The sequence below is a fragment of the Tursiops truncatus genome, chromosome 12, assembly GCF_011762595.2.
Source record: "Tursiops truncatus isolate mTurTru1 chromosome 12, mTurTru1.mat.Y, whole genome shotgun sequence".
In the NCBI taxonomy this organism is placed as follows: domain Eukaryota; kingdom Metazoa; phylum Chordata; class Mammalia; order Artiodactyla; family Delphinidae; genus Tursiops; species Tursiops truncatus.
Window position 1 is genome coordinate 7,629,040 of NC_047045.1, and position 16,687 is coordinate 7,645,726.

Sequence of the window (16,687 nt, forward strand, 5' to 3'; positions counted from 1 at the left end):
CCCAAACTATGCCAGGCAATTGATGTGCTCAGTCACCCCGGGAAGTGATGTCCATAGTTTTTAATCAACCTGTCAGATCTTTGAGATGAAAACCAGGTCAGGATGCCATAGAAGCACTGACTGGAAATAAATCATTTGCCCTTGGGTAAGTGACATGCCCGTTTCTAACCACCTGTATTTATTCACATGCTCTTCTCAACAACTCTGACACTTCATCCAACTTTGAAAAATAATCCCAAAGGTTTTGAAGATTTCTGTTTTGCTAGAGAGAGAGATTTGATCTAATTCAGTATTCATCAACTCTCTTTCATGGACACGATTTGTGAGATGCTTTTCTTTGCAATTTCTCAGTCAAGTATTTACTGCTTCTGTAAACTATGTGACCGAACTGGATTCACAGTGGATTGTTCCCACCATTTGGAATGTGCTCATTTTGCCCAATCTCTCTGTAAGTGGTTGTTTCCGGTCTTGCTGTATCTGGGAAGCTTGCTGTACTGCCTTTCGTATATCAAGTTTGGAAAACAGTTGATTCAACTTTTCTTTGAAATTTTATTTTTTTTTAATTTTCTTATGAACCTGAAAGTATAGAACTGAGAAACGTATTTATTTGGTTATCTAATTTTTCTTTTGTTGTATTTGACAATGTTACTCCAGTTAAAATAAAACCACCTTGGTGAAAAGACAAGGCAGTTTCTTTGCATTTATTTGACTATACGCCACTGTACCTGAAAAGGTTTGCCATTCATATGAAGACAATTTTAAGTAGTTACGACAGATATCTCTGCTTCCAAAGATTCTCTCTTCCCCAAGAAGGAAGACCATCCTTCCCAGGGTGTCAATGGCCCTGATCTATTGCAGCCAAGTTGGAATTATTTCCCTTGAACACAGTCCATACCAGAAGCACAGAACTAGATGCCGTGAGCAGTTTAAAAGAATCCCGAGTACAGACTATATAATGATTGATTTCACCAAACGAATCAGGCTAAAGTTTTTAAATGTAGAGAAAGTACACCTGAGGGAAAAAAAATGGCATCAAAGATCCTATTGGGGCTCACTCCCCTTGACGTGAGAGAACTGAGTGCCATAAACTAAAAAGATATTGGCTGTTCGGAGCGCAGTGCTATGGCCTGGGATAAGTCAGTCGTAGGCACTGTGACATAAAATGAATATATTAAGTCTGATCGATAGTTAACATGATGTTGTTGATGAAACAGCAGGCCAATGTGATTACGTAAGTAGTAATAAAGGGCTTGAGTGGTCAGGCAATACCTATCTTATTGATAAGAATACAGTGCTTCAGCTGAGCTGCCTTTATAAGAAAAACGGCAAAATACAAATCATTTTTGCATCAGTGAAGTTCTAACCAGGAGGGCGCTAACGCACCATTGAAGTCAGCGGTTCCACTCCTAGAAACCAAGCAAGGCCAGGCTTAGGGGCCCCGTGAAATCTCTGACATAGCATGCGAGCAGATTTGCATACATGCGTTTGTGCATCCTTCTGGGGTATATGGGTTCATAGTTTTCATTTCATTTCAGAAAGGTCCGTGAAGCCCTCCCCATCTCCCCCCAGTCCCCCACCGAACACATACATACGAAGAACTCTGTCACAAAACAACACCCTCTGGGGAGCAGTAAGGGCATTTTAATTTCTCTGTAGAAGAAATCACTAACATTATAAACATAAGCCTACAGAAATGAGGAAAGTTTTAAGTATCTAAATAATCTCAGTGACTTTTTTTCATTGAACATGACTATAAGAAAACATGGCAAGAGATCAAGAAACCGTATTTATTGCTTCTTTGGTACAACCAGAGACGTTACCTCAAACCTTTAAAATAAATAATCTCATCGATAAAACTTACGAATGGCAGGATATTAAGATTCCTTCTTTGCTTTCACACAGAAGAGCCCCAAATATTAGTGGGTTTGGGATACAGTACAGTTCCACAACAATGCAAGCTGATGCTGCGGACCCACACGTGCAGCATGGAAACCGCGCCGAGCGGCACAGCACCCCTGGCCCCCCCGGGATATGGGGGGATTCTGAGCACCAGTTCTATTGACGGTAGTGGGGTTTCTTCATAACCAGTCTGGTAATCATAGAGCTGAAACTATCATCTGAGAACAAGCTCTCAATAAAAAATGAAAAGAACTGCCGCAACTGAGGTAAACCAAACAGCTCTTTTTGTTTATTGGCTCCGTGGCCCATGACGTAACACACACGGATAGCACGTGGAAGTTCAAAATCCTGGGGACAGGACTACTGTCAGTTCTATTTGTTAGTTTGATCGATGACCCTGTGGCTCCTCTCCAAGGAAAAGGAAAGAGGATTTATTGAATAGCACCATTGTTCTAAACCTGATGGTCAGGTGGGACTTCTATCAATAGAATAACATTGAAGGTAAGGCACCGTCACCTGGGCCCTGGCTCCTGGGGGTGTTTCTCCTCCAAGCCCTTCGCCAGGCGTGGTTTGTGCAGACAGCCGTGCTGCACTAAGCCTTTGATGGATCTGGACCTTTGCTATTAAATGCCCGCTGCCCAGCCTGTACGGTGCAGGAGGCTGGCTCGCAGAAACCAGGAGGGCCAGGAGGTCCCGGGGGGCCGGGTACACCAGGGATGCCTGCCACCCCTGGGGGGCCTCGCTCACCATCCCGGCCATTCCTCCCGTAGCTGGCAGGACCTGGGTCACCTGAAACACACAGAAGATGCACGTGTAAGCAGGAGTGCCCTCACGGCTAGAGACACAGAAGGCACTGGACCCTCCACCCTGCCCACTGCCCGGCAGCGTGTACAGAGGCCCTTGACAAACGCTTTTAGAAATGACAGAGGATGATTAAAGCAGACGACGATGATGATGAAGATAATGATGATATAATAAAACTCCTTCATTGCAGCTGGGTTGCTTCAAAATTAAAAGTGTTAGGAGACCTCACCTCTCTCACCCCCATTTCCATCAGAGGAGCTGAACTGCACAGTATGGTAGCCTCTCTACACAGACACCTACCGATCCTGGGAACGTGGCCATGTCAAATGGGGGGTGAACCGTAAGTGCCAAACACGTCTGGACTTCGATTTTTTAATAATTCATTAATAACTTTGGTACTTATTACACGATGAAATTATAATATTTTGGACCCTGGGTTAAATAATTATTAAATCCTACTCTAAGTATACATATTAAATATTATTTAAATGAATTTCACCTGATTCTTTGGACTTTTCTAACGTGGCGACTAGCAGATTTAAAATTATACACTCAACTCATGTGGTTCACGTTGGGTTTCTTTGAACAGCACTCCGCTAGCAGCTGCCCTTATCTCTAGCGGGTCCCCAATTTCCGGGCAGGGAGATGTACAGCTCGGTGGTGGGCAGAGGCAAACAGGTGGCTGGAAGTTCTCGCTCTGCCATTTATGAGTCAGGTGACGTCAGCAAGGCACTCCCCTCCCCGTCTCTTCCTCTACAGGACGGATGATGCTTGCCTGATAATAAAGTTCCGAGCCTGAAGGCACCCGATAAATGACTATTAGAATGCTACTGGTTCACGTTTCTTAGAAGACTGTGCAATGCACCCTGCAAAGCTGCCGGAAAGTCCTCTCATCGGGGGCTTTACCGCAGCCGGAACTACACGGTGTCCTAGGTTTCTCGGGGGCGTCGCTTTCTTTTGTCAAGTCCAGAGGTTGTTTGGTTCACCCACGAACCAGTGAGGCCCGGCGGCACGGCTCCCGTAACCGAGAGACATTTCTGCTGAACGCGTACTTCATCGCACCAGCAGCGCTGACATACTATTACTGCAAAGGGGGCAATAAGACGGCCGTGTAAAAGGAATCGTCTGTGCCAGGATAAGACGGTCTGACACAGATCCTCATTGGTGTCAACTGTTTTAACTTGGCTGTTCAACCAAAAAGTTGAAACCCAAATCTATACGTTCAGCTATATATTTACGTAGGTTTACTTCCTTTCCTTCTCTCTTGGTGGTTTTTAGTTTTCTTTTCCTATTTTAGCGGTCTTGTTACGTGTGGTTTTTGTTGGTCTTATTACAGTGACCTGGTCTTATTAAGCTGTCTTATTACATAGCCCGCACACTTTCAGAAGGGAACTAGGTTAGAGATCCTGCTTTAGCTATAACACCTCGTTTTTCCTGCTTTATCTACAATTAGACCCACACAAAGCAACATTACAGGACAAAACATTACTAAGTTTTCAGAGAATAATTATCTTTGATTCTATACATCGCAAGGCTGTAGACAAGCAGATGTAAGTCATTTCCCTTCATTTGTCCCATGAGGTTTCACTTGACTATAATAAGTTGTGATGAAGCAGATGATTCTGTGTTTCCCTCTCAAGACAAGGCACCTGAGAAAGTCTCTCTCTAACCCGCAGCACCCATCAACAAGGCTTCGGCAGAACCATGCCTCTAGCAGAGCCTGTTCAGATCTCCGGGCGCCGGGACAGTTGAAGGTTAAGTTGATCTTTTAAGGATTAAAAAGAGAGGTCAGATATAAATGCATTTGAAAGCTGATTTGCAGAGCTCCCACTGAGACATTCCAGGATGCCTTAACAAAAATCAAATCAAGATTAGGGGGAGAAAACGCCCAAAGGAGAGGTGGCACACGCAGTGACCACAGGGGCAGGGAGTGTAGGTTGGGATGGGCAGCTCCCGTGTTGTAAGCAGTGTCATCAGAACACAGCATGGCCATTAGTTTCCACGTTGCCCCAGCTGCTTTGGCACTACAAGGGCACAGGTGTGGGCGGCAACAGAAGCCACCTGGCCTGCAGAGCTCAAAGAATGTGGTCCTTTACCCAAAAAGTTTGCTGACTCCTGATGTAGTAAAGAAACTGCCCTGGATTAAGAAATCCGCCCTCTGTCTTCACAGGAGACCACAGACGTTGGAAGCTGTAACACATCAGGGTTATGGAGACAGCAGGAAGGACTGAGGCATGCGGTGACCTGGAGAGTGGACGCCAGCATGTCCCCGCTGCCATGGCGAACACGGGCCAGGGCTGCCAGACCTCTGGTCATTTCAAGGGCAACTCAGAAGCTGAGTTTTTAAATAAATAGCTTTCCTTTTTTAGCCACTAATTTACTTTTTTAACATGTGTAACGCCAGCCTCCTGCCTAAGACCTAAAACTTCAGGGAGTTTCTTTTCTACTACACAAGCAGTATGAAAAAGCAGAAGGAGAACTTTTTTTCAAGTTGAGCTCCCCCATTTTAACACAATCCAGGAGAGGGTGTTTTCAATGACTGAGTTTATTCCAGATTCCTGCGTATCCTCCAAGGAAAGAGTTGATGAAACCGTCCTGTCTCCCCTGGATTTATTCTAAGCACATGGAGCCCAAGTCTTCCTCTGGCAAACACAGCAAGTTGCCCTTTGGAGCGTTGGGTAAGTCTTCACCAGCCCACCAGCATTCCCTTTACCCTGTGCCACTCCCTGGCAATCCCACTTTCCTGGTGTGTAAACTGAGAGAGTGAAGGTGAAATCCAGAGTCACACAGTCACGTGGCTAGAAAGCGCTGGAGTTAGAAATGAGGGCCCTGGACCCCTCCTCCATCCTAACTGTGCTTCCACACCTACTGATTTGCTAACTCTGACAAGGTGTATCCATGAGTGCATGTGTGCGTGTGTGTGTGTGTGTGTGTGTGTGTGTGTGTGTGTGTGGTTTAATTCATTGAGCCTGAATTGACTGAGAGGCAGAAAGAGACACGATAGCCAAGCATGACTAACGATTCTTCTGCAACTCTGTAACTATCACAAGTGACTAAAGCTATTTTTCTGAGGTGAAATGGCCAGAGGAAAAGGAAAACAGCCTTCCCATAACAGCTTATGAGTTTCTGGTGAGCCCTGACCTTGGGCATCTACCCTCCAAGGTGCTCTAAGACTATTATGTGGGAGCCAAATTTGGGGGTGACACCAAGTCGTTCAGGAAGTCCAGCGGCTGCGTTAGCAAATATTTATAAACCACTTTCCAACTCTTATGAGGAAGAGAAAGCACGGATCTGAAGGGTTCTCATTCTGCTTTGCCTACCTCACGGGTCTGTAGCTACACTAACTGCCTAATCATTACACCGTTTTCTGAAATTTCAAGGACCTGTAAAATGTTACTGCCAAACTTTTCATGATTTTTTTTTTAAATGAATGTCTGTGCCATTCTCTGAGCTGACAGGAGAGGGCAGTCGTGTTACACTGACAGAGGCGCAACCTGGCTGGAACATTCTTTGGGACCTAATAAATAATACCTGCTACGGAATAAAAGGGGCTGTACATGGCAGGCTTTAAAAACAAAACAAAACCTGGAAATAATTTTCAGCATTAAATAGGGAATTTCTTACATTTCTCACCTCGTACCGAGCTAACTTTCGTGGTGTTTGACAAAGCACATATGTTTAAGGATGGGGTGTATACAGTGGCCTGTTTACATAAGATGCCCAAGACTGAATAAAATAGTGGAAACAGGACAGCAGTGGAAATAGAGGAGAAATGACCACTGCTACACATAGGCCTAAAACAGGTGTGCCCCTTGCGCCTGGGGACTTTTTCCACCCAGTATTCACAAGTGAATCTCACCTATCTGCAAATCTTGCACAAGAAACCTGGCATGATGAGCGCAGGTCAGCTCTAACCTCCCGGGCACATTCACACACGACCATCATTTAACTTCCTCCTTCCCCCAGTGCGTTTAGATGCACAAAGAGGAAGTGAAGACCCACTCTCAAATATTTTTTCTTCAAATCCCCAGAGTGCCAAGGAACTAGTCCCCAATGGACCAGGCAGGCAAAAAGATACTGGTGATGATACAGCCCCATCCAACAACCCACCGAAGGGTTCTGGTAAGAGACGGGAGGTAGGGGCAGGGATGGGGTCTAAGGCCCCAGGGGTCTCGCTCAATGTGGTCCCCACAGCTCCACGAGAGAGGCAGAAAGGGGATCGTGCCGAAGTCAGATGCCAGGATGGCGAGATAGACTCAGCATACACCCGGACCACCAGTGCATCATTTTGTCCACGACGTGAACCTGGACGTGTGAACACTGGCCTCTGTCACTTACTACCTGGGAGACCTTTGTCAGGGCCTGTGACCTTTGTAAGTCTGTATTTCTTCAAATACAAAAGGAAGAAAAATAATAATAATAGTAATGAGCTAAAATTGCAGAATGTTTGCCATAAGCCACGCACTAACCTAAGTGCTTTCCACGTATGAACACATCCACAGACCCTCCTAGATGAGTCCATAGGGCAGGTAGGGGTAGAACCCCCCATGTGCAGGGGACAAGCTGAGCACACGGAGATGGCAGAGCTGAAAAGGAGTGACACAGCAGAACCCACCCTAGGGCAGCCTCGTTCGGAGCCCATCCTTCTTACACACCTGCCCTGCCGGCTTCTGGCTGCAGGCGAGAAGCAAGCTAGACGATTCAGGTCTACGTTTAGACAACAGGGCACTACAGCCAAAATGACAGTCCATGTCACGGTCATAGTAATAACCCGTGGTCCATATTAGGCGATGTACCATCACAAACCCGAAGGGCACATAATACTTAACACTGAACAAGCTGAGAGAAGGAGGGGAGACCGAGAACGAAAAGAGTCCAGAAAGAATAAAGCAATCCTGACAACTGATAGATCATGAAGGTATTAGTTAACCTTTTTCCAAGGATATCAGATGTGTTAGCACCAAGAATGACCAAAGGATCTCCTTTCCATTCAGGAGAATTCGAGTCCCAAATCCAACAATCGGGACAACAAAGGGGGTCACAGAGTATCCTGTTCTGCAGGCTCCTTCCTTTACATAAGACGTATATTTACCTAGAAGGTTTCGGACGAGTTCCTGAACACAGCCCTGGTGAAGGTCCCCCCAGGTCCTGAAGTCCTCATAAGGTCATGTTTGTGAGAGACCAGAAATCACATTCCTAATCACATTCCGTGCTCTACGGGGGAAATGAAAAATGGCCCAGCCTCTCAGTGGATAATGAACTAATGACATGATTTACTGTGACCCAGCACTTTGCATTTGTGATTTGGAGTTGAAGTAGATTTCACGGAGGGAAGGTCCGAGGTGTCAGAGGTGGTGCCGGATGACAGAAGAGTAGCGTCTTCTTACTGAGAGCCAGGGGAGAAGCCACAGGGACTGAGCTAGGGTCCACCTCTGACCTTCATCTACCTCAAAACGCAAAAGTGCATTTGTTATGTTAATAATAGTACCAATAGCTAACATTTCTTGAGCACCCACTGTAGCCAGAAGCTGTCGTAAGCACGCTACATGGATTGATTTTTCTTTAATTCTCAGAATTAGCCTCTCCGAGAGATGTGATTATTGACTATATCACTCTTTCGTAAGTGGGGAAACAGGCACTGGGCAGTCAAGAACTTGCCCGATGTCATAAAGCTAGTAAGTGAGAGTCAGGATTTGAGCCCAGATGTCTGATTTATGGAACCCACACTCCCAAGAGTCCACTTTCAGAGGACTCACTTTAGAGGCGGAATGGCCCTAAAAGCTCTTGTTCAGGGACTTGATGGATTTGGGAAACTGTCATCTGAGTACGTTTAGGTGTAGACAAGGGGATGTGAGCTGACTCAAAACCAAAGCCCCAGCTCAGCTGGTGCCTCAAGGAGGCTGATAAATTTGGACCCTTTGAGCCTGTGTGGTAAAGCACGCTTCAGAAAGCTGGCCTTAATTTTTTCAAGAATAATCTGTAACTCCGATTTTTCACTAAATAATGTCAAATATCCTCTCAGTGAAAAATGTAACAAAAGCACAGGAAAAGAAAGACCAGATTTCCAAGTGGTACCAGGAAGGGAGGGGCAAGGGCTGGGAAACGGCAGAAAGGAAACGGAAAAGGGCAGGTTTCAGGGTCCTGAACTGGGGAGCCCACGAAGCTTTTTAAGAAATCAGATTTAAGTATTAATTCCAAGACCAGCTGCGACAAATCGAACCATTGTCATAAAGGAAATGCAATGAGGGCCTGGCAGAGATGCCAGAGACGCCTTGCCCTACCTTACCACTCGCCCGCACAGATGACAGGTGTGCTAACAAGCAAACCTGTGGAGCCCCCTGGGGCAGAACAAGGGCCCCGGAGCACCAGGCAAGCCCGAGGTGAGGCATGACGCGCCCCCTCGTGGCAGCCCGGGACACTGCACAAATCCAAGCTGGTCTTTCTCCATCTTCCCATTTTTAAACTCAAAATGGGGTTTATGAACAGATTTTTTAAAAATAAGAGTCACCAGAAATGATCATGTATTTTTGTTAAAGGAAAATCGTGCTAATAGTGCAAGTTGCTTATCCAAGAACTGTTATTTGTCAACCAAATGCGCAAAGGAGAAATTGTCAGTCTCTCCTATAAATACATAGATAACTAAGTAAATGGTGAAGATGATATTTTATCAGCTTTCAAACCTCCTATTCCTACCATTGATAAAGGAGAAGCGCACTCGGTAAATTCTATTTTCCTTTTCTCTCTTCTAAACATCCATCAGTGAATCCAGACTTTATTGTTTACCAAAATCTTCTTGTCTGGGTCCCATTGAACTCCATCCAGGTCTTCTGTCCTTTTCCAATCATAAAGGCTTCCTTTTCCAATCACAAAAATTCATCAGTTTGTGAAAACATCTCGACAGCCCATGAATCACCGTTTTAGAAAGGCAGTGTTTGAGCTATCTCCAAACGCATTTTTTAAAAATTCTTTTAAATGAGAAAGCCAAACCCAGAAGCAATGCAATGGATAATTAGAAAGCAATGATGCTTCAGGCTGCAATTATAGCCACAAACCGCTATGTAAGCCTCTGGCAGAATTAGAAAACGATCATTTCTTTTGCTAGATTTCCCTCAACCAAGTTTTCCAAATCCACTGTGGGAGTGTGGGGCACACCCCTGCACAAGCCCCCCCCTCCCCGGACTGGTGTCCCCAGAGCTTTGGGGCCCTTCCTGAGCCCTGGCCCAGCAGTGATCAGAGCGTTTGCTGGGAGACTGCAGGCCATTCATGCTCTTCAACTGAACTGGCTTTCGGCCCGCGAGGCTGCTTCTGTGGTTGGACCTGGCAGTCATTCCCAACGTGCAGCGGCCTGGACTCTGGCCACAGAGTAGCCAGTGTGTAAAGAGAACAGACGGCCAGTGAGAGGACCCGGGCTCTCACACAGAGGCCACTTTGTCACCTCGGTCGACCCAGCTGGGATGCATCCTTGGGCATGACTTTCGTGAGTAGGAATGTTTCAGGTTTATTTATTTGGGGATGTGGGCCTCTGGAGGGTCTGGATGTTTGAAGGAGAAGCTTTTAGAATAAGATGTCAGTTGCTCCCCATGCGTCACGAATAGCTGAAGACGTGGATTCGTTTTCCTGCTGCTCTGACTTTTTGGTTTAAAGGAAAAGAAGAGGGAACTCTCAACTGGGCTAGAAGTGGACAGGACCCCATTCATTCAGAATTTTATAACGAGTGCATTGTGGTTGGACCTTGACACTATTTTTTAAAGTACTTATTCAAGAAAGTAATATTTCAGGGAGGGAGACGCAAGAGGGAAGAGATATGGGAACATATGTATATGTATAACTGATTCACTTTGTTATAAAGCAGAAACTAACACACCATGGTAAAGCAATTATACTCCAATAAAGAGGTTTAAAAAAAAAAAGAAAGTAATATTTCAAGCCCTGACATGTATTTTCTCTCAAAGAATACAGACGTGATTTACAGACTGTTTAACTCCTCATTAAAGTTGGTCCTGAAAGAGCCATGCCAGCCATCACTGCACATCACATGATAAACAGAGGCAAACAAAGAGCAGTTCTTTAAAATGTGATCCAATTCAGACCACCCGCTGGCTGCCAAGTTCCCACCTCAGCCTGCTTATTCTTACCTGGGAGACCTGAAGTCCCGGGCAAACCTTTGGGACCTCTTCCTGGGGGTCCACGATCACCTCTTTCCCCCATGTCACCTGCGTTTCATTAGAGAAATGTTATTTTTCTATATGTCTATAAAAATAAACTTCCATATTTTTAAACTTAAAGCAAAGCCTACATTCAGAAACCAAAAAGTAGGAAGTTGCCCCAGTGTAGGTCGTAGTAAGTAGGTAGCAAGGCAAAAATCAAGTTAATTACATTGAGATCTAAGGGGGAAAAAAATCAAATGATCATATCTGTAGATGCTGGAAAGATATTTGACAATTAAACATGCATCCCTGATACAACAGTCAATAAAATAAGACTCATGCTATTTCCTTAACATGATAAAGTATATCTATCTCAGCACTGAAGCTGGCATAATGCTTAACGAGAAACACAGAGCAGCTCCATTATAGTCAGAACATTACAAAGATGCCCACTTTATCATTATTATTTATTATTTGGTTTGAGCCATCCCTAGTTTCAGATGATATGACTGCTTATCTTAAACCCTAGAAAATCAACTCAAAATCTACTAAAAGCAATAAAAGAATTCAGTAAACTAGCAAGGTACAAAATACATGGGAATCAATCATTTTCATATATACAAACAACAATCAGTGATAAGATGTAGTGAACAAAGATCCCACTTGTAATAGCAACTAAATTATCAAATAACTAGGAAAATAAGTTTAATCAGAAATATGCAGATCCAACATGAAAACAGATCCCCTTTGTAATAGCAACTAACTTACTAAATAACTAGGAATAAGTTTAATCAGAAATATGCAAATCCAACATAAAAAAAATTGAACAGAAGATTGAAAACGATCTAAGTATCCATTAAAGGGTTAAATACACTATGGTACTTCCACAGAGCAGAATACTATGCACAGGTGAAGAAGAACCAGAAAGGTCTTTGAAATGATCCCCAAGATATTGTTAAGAGAAAAAAGCAAGGCCCAGATCACTTACTAAAGGACAGCATGATTTGTTGTTAAAAGGATGTAGGGAAAATAAATATATTCATAGATCCTTTATAGCGTCACTGGTAAGGGTATGTAGGAAACTAATAATAGCGATTCCCTAATGAGAAGGATAAAGGAAACCAGACAGATGGGAGACAGGGGTGGGAGAGACACTCTTCACTAAATATCATTTTAGACATTTTAATTTCTTGAACAATGTAAATTTAGTATCACCAAAAATAAATTAATGAAGTTTCAAAATTTAAAGTGTGTTGTCATCAGTGCCTACATTTCACTTCTCATTATTTATAGGGAATGTACTTTGGATTGCAACCAACCATGTGTGTTTGCAAGACAGTTGATCGAATTCAGGGATTCGGCAGCCACAGAACAAAGTTACATGAATTATCCTGGCCCTGCAGAGACCAAACTTAGAAACTTGGCCTCATTAACAAGATGACCTAATACCTTAGTTAACTGGTCCTAAATGACGTACGCTGCTTCTGGTACAAGACCAGTTCTACTATCCCATTAGTACAGTAGTATATCATTATTTTACTACATTGTTACAAGATGCAATAGCATTTTGCAACAAATTCTATACATAATCACTTTTTCCAAATATTCGCCCAACCTCATTGAATATCGACAGGTTTGTTACAATTTAAAAAACAAAGTCACAAGTGCACAACAAAAATAGGAAGAATATCTATACAACCATCTGTGCATTTGTCAAATAGTCAAAAATCTCAAATTGTGACATGAATGTTTAAAAGTTACCATACTTTAACTTTAGCTGTGAATGTCCTTGTGTGAACATTTTTATGGTGAATGAACTACATTTTGAAATCAATTTAAATTTTATAAATACTGTGAAAGGATGCACAGCTCAGCTTGAACTCATACATAAACTAGTTGTTTCTTACACTCATCGTCAGTATGGCCTTACTGTATTAGGAAGATATGACAATTAACATTTTTAAAACTAACAGCTTAAGCTCTCTTGTTAACTTAGCAATTTAAATGTGTCACCTCGTAATTTTTGAGGCTGGCAGTGAGAATGTGCCACATTTTCTGAAGACATGAGGTGAAGATTATAAATTAAAATGCAACTTTCACAGCGATAGTGACAGTTAAGCGCGCTCTAGCATGAAGCCGCTTTCTAGCATGAAACAACTTCAAAATGTTGTTTGCAAGGAGTAAGACCGCGGTCTCTTTAAAAGGACTATTTTATATATCAATATATGTTACCAAACGTATAGGAAAAGATGGAAATAATGGGCGAAGTGATGTGAAATTTCCGGAGAGATATGAAAACTCTTAAGGAAAACAATGGTATTTCTAGAACTGAAAAATACAAGATCTGAAAGTAAAAATTCATTGGATGGCATTGCCAGCATATTTGGATACTACAGAATAAAGGGAAGACAGACAGCACGGTGACAGTAATAAACAGCGCTGTATGATGTATAAAATAACATTTTCTCCAAATTAAAAAAAAAGACCCCTGCCTTAACTTTGAAACTGTTTTTTGGTGATCAGTCATGGGAAAACACATTTTCGACAAGCCCCGGGACAGAGCCACACTGCAACCTGCAGCGGCCGTCGTGTGTCGGCTCTGCTACCCCCAGGGTTAATCTACTTCTTCAAACACTGGTCACGTCTTCCTTCAAGACATAGGAAACCTGGCTCAGGGAACTCAAGTCCACCTTTGTTAGCCTATTGTCAGAAAAGACATATAAAAAGCTTGTAAAATAAGCTTTGGATAAGGTAGGAAGGGAATAGGCAGTTTGAATCAAAAAATAGCTCTTTACGAACAGAGTTGGGGAAACTAGAGAAATTCTCATTGCTCCAAAATTGCTCTCGATTTCATCTATTTGGAAGCTATAATTGATGCTCTACCTCCAGGTGAGCAGATTAACACTGGAAAAGGTGAGTCTCAGATATGCCCGGTGTACTTTCCCCAGCCTGCGTTAACACAGGGACACGTCTGCTTGACCCCCACTAAAAGATCTAAAAATACACACAGCCTTCCTCAAAGGGACTTAAAATTAACAAACCATGAACATTTACAAAGAGTATTTATGACATGAAAGACTGACTTAATCCTAAGTAAAGTGGACCCAGGGCCAGTCAGGTGCCTTTCGTGTTTCTGCTCAAGCGTCACATGAAATGAACACACAGCTCTAATGCGTTTGTGTAAAAGTGTGCAAAACATGTGGGTGAAAACCAAAAACTACACAAACATGATGGAAGCTTTCAGTACGGTCTGAGGCTTTTTTCTACTAGCTCCTGTTAAAAATGTTCCACTGTGTTTTTCAAAGTAACTTTTTAGGAAGAAAACAGTGATTTGATTAAGACATAGCCTGAACTGTTAAAAGCTTTAGTAAAACTTATTTGTTTTAATAAAACTTATCTACATAGGAATTTCTCTGGAAAAAGACCCTCAAAGCAACTCTATGGCAAACCAAGACTTCCACCATCCCTTCTTTGTTAAGCATGAAAACAAAAAAGCAACAGGTGACAATGAAACACGTCTCTTCTCTGATTGGTGGAACAGTTAAGTTTCAAATGGTGGAGTGTTTATTCTCAAAGAATATTTGTTTTACTACCTTTGGGTAGTAGAACACTATGTGTTTGCTACTAAGTAGGGCTGCTAATGTATGTGGTGGACAAGAAAGGTCAAGTCCAATTACCTAAAACCATACACCTCCAAATGTATGACAGCAGCAACTGAAATAGAAAATCTGATTATTCCTTTCTGCCCACACCCCAAATCTTAAGAAGTAGAACTCGGAGGAGATGCTGCTTTAAAGGAACCCAATGCCAAGAAAGGTATGGAGGAGGGCGGGGCGAGAAAGCTCTTTAGAAAAAAGAAAAGAACTATCTCACTTCTAGATTATAGGCTATGTCATAAACACCGCAGAAAAAATACAAGGAAGCCCCTTATAACATCGAACTCTGCTTGATGAATGAACTTAGTGCCAGAGACACTTCTCAGGTTCCAAATATAGGAATATATTTTTCTTCCCTTCAAAATAAGGTTCACTGCTGGAGTCAACCCAGCGCAACCCAGACACAATTCCACACTGCGATTCCCAGCTTCCCGGAAAGTGTCCAGATCATGTCACCTTTGTTTCCAGAGCTTCTCAGCCCTGATTGCTTGTTCAGATAACCTGGGGAATATTTTCAAAGCCTGGGGCCTAGACCAAGTCAATCAAAATCTCTGGGCACGGGACCCAGACGTGAGCAGTGTTTAAAGCTCCTTGGGTCAGTCCCATGTGGAGCCCAGGCTGGAGAAGGCAGCCCTCGGCAGGCTCTCCTGGTGGAGCAAGTACACAGACATTTTCCTGTCTTAGGAGATAAGATGGGACTTCAGGAGCGGGCTCTTACTAACTCAAAGTCAAGATCAGCCCCAAATATGGAGACTTCCTTTTGGCCAGAGAAAACAGGGCTGTGATCCTCTTAGCCCTACAAGGTGGTCCTTCCCTGGGAAGGCGGGACCTTGCCTGTAGGGTAAGGACCACCCTACACTTGTGCATTTCCACTGCGGGCCCCTCTCCAGAGTTGCTGACTCGGGGGGTCTCTGGTGATGTTGATGCTGCAGGGACCACTCTTTCGGAACCGTTGTACTTTAGTTCACTTCAGTGAACTCACCAAGGCAGAGGAGTCATCCGTGGGCTGGGGCACAACAGGGCGAGCTCAGCCAGCAGTCCGCCCACAGCACGGAGTTCCCTAGAATGGTTTACGGAGCGAACGGGGCCCGACCGCAGGGAGAGCACCTCCGCTATGGACTCCTGAATGCAAGCTCAAAGCAGGACCAAGATGAATGAATGGCTAAGGGGTTCTTTCAGAGAAGAGGTCCAGTTCTCTTTAAGGTGAACTCGGAGCTCTCTCCATATGATTTTGTCCAGCCTCCAAAAACATGAAAATCGTGCCAGATTTACAGGAGGCCCCAATTAGGGCTCTTTTTTTTTTTTTTTTTTCTTAACACGCAGCTCTGCACATGCCAAAAAAACAAAAACAAAAAACGTAATTAACAACACTGTTCCAGCTGAGAGTGTCCTGAACCAAACACATCAGGCATTCATCTACAGATCCCGAAAGGCATCTCGTTTGACCTCTGACCGTTAGCACCATAATATTTATCCCTAATTGGAGCACCACTGCCTAAAAACAAAAGTCCCTCTCTTGTTCTTGAAGCCACATTTTTCTGAAGTTCCCCAGAGAGCTGTCAGTCACTCATCATGATGAAGAAACTCTGCACTTTTAGTCCCTTCTGTCGATTATCCCAGGCCCACCAGCCCCCATGCTGACATACTCACCTCATCTAGCAAACACTATCAGAGGCAGCCAGTTCTTCTGCAAATCCTGCAGAATACCTAACACACTCACAATCCTGCTGGCCTACAAAATACCGGTTTCCAGGGCTTAACTTGCTTTAAATAAAAGGAGAAGAAACAAACTCCCTCACACCCTCTCACATGTTAAATAAGGAATAAAGTTGTACCTCAGAGCCGAAAAAAAAGAACCAGCAAAACTGATATCCAACGTCACTCTTTAAAAGAAGAGGGAGGCGGCTTTGATGCATGCTGTGATTTTTCTGATGTCCTGCTAACAAATTTTGTTACTTGAAGTAACAGATAACATTCAAGGGCCAGTTGCCATCTTAGAAGAGTTCTACAATGATATTAAGGTCTCAAAAAAAAAAAAAAAAAAAAAAAACTTTAAAGATCCTTTACCAGATCCTGTAAAGTTTACCTTGAACTATGATTAAAGTAGTGTAACTGTAAAAGATTGGTACCACAAGTCAAGGGACCTTAATTCCGGTATTGGGTCTACTGTCGTCACACACC

The 16,687-nt window shown here is 43.5% G+C and overlaps 1 protein-coding gene across 2 annotated transcripts in view; it reads right to left on the reverse strand.

Annotated features, from left to right (window-relative positions):
* Positions 1-1,773: 1,773 nt before the first annotated feature.
* Positions 1,774-16,687, reverse strand: part of COL9A1 (collagen type IX alpha 1 chain) — an 84,058-nt gene continuing 69,144 nt past the window's right edge. For both annotated transcript variants that reach the window (XM_033867390.2, XM_033867391.2), the window contains 2 exons: positions 10,839-10,916; positions 1,774-2,688 (listed from right to left, as the gene is read on the reverse strand). In XM_033867390.2, coding sequence (XP_033723281.1) covers positions 2,492-2,688; positions 10,839-10,916 — 275 coding nt within the window. In that variant the 3' untranslated portion in view covers positions 1,774-2,491. The remainder of the gene's footprint in view (positions 2,689-10,838; positions 10,917-16,687) is intronic.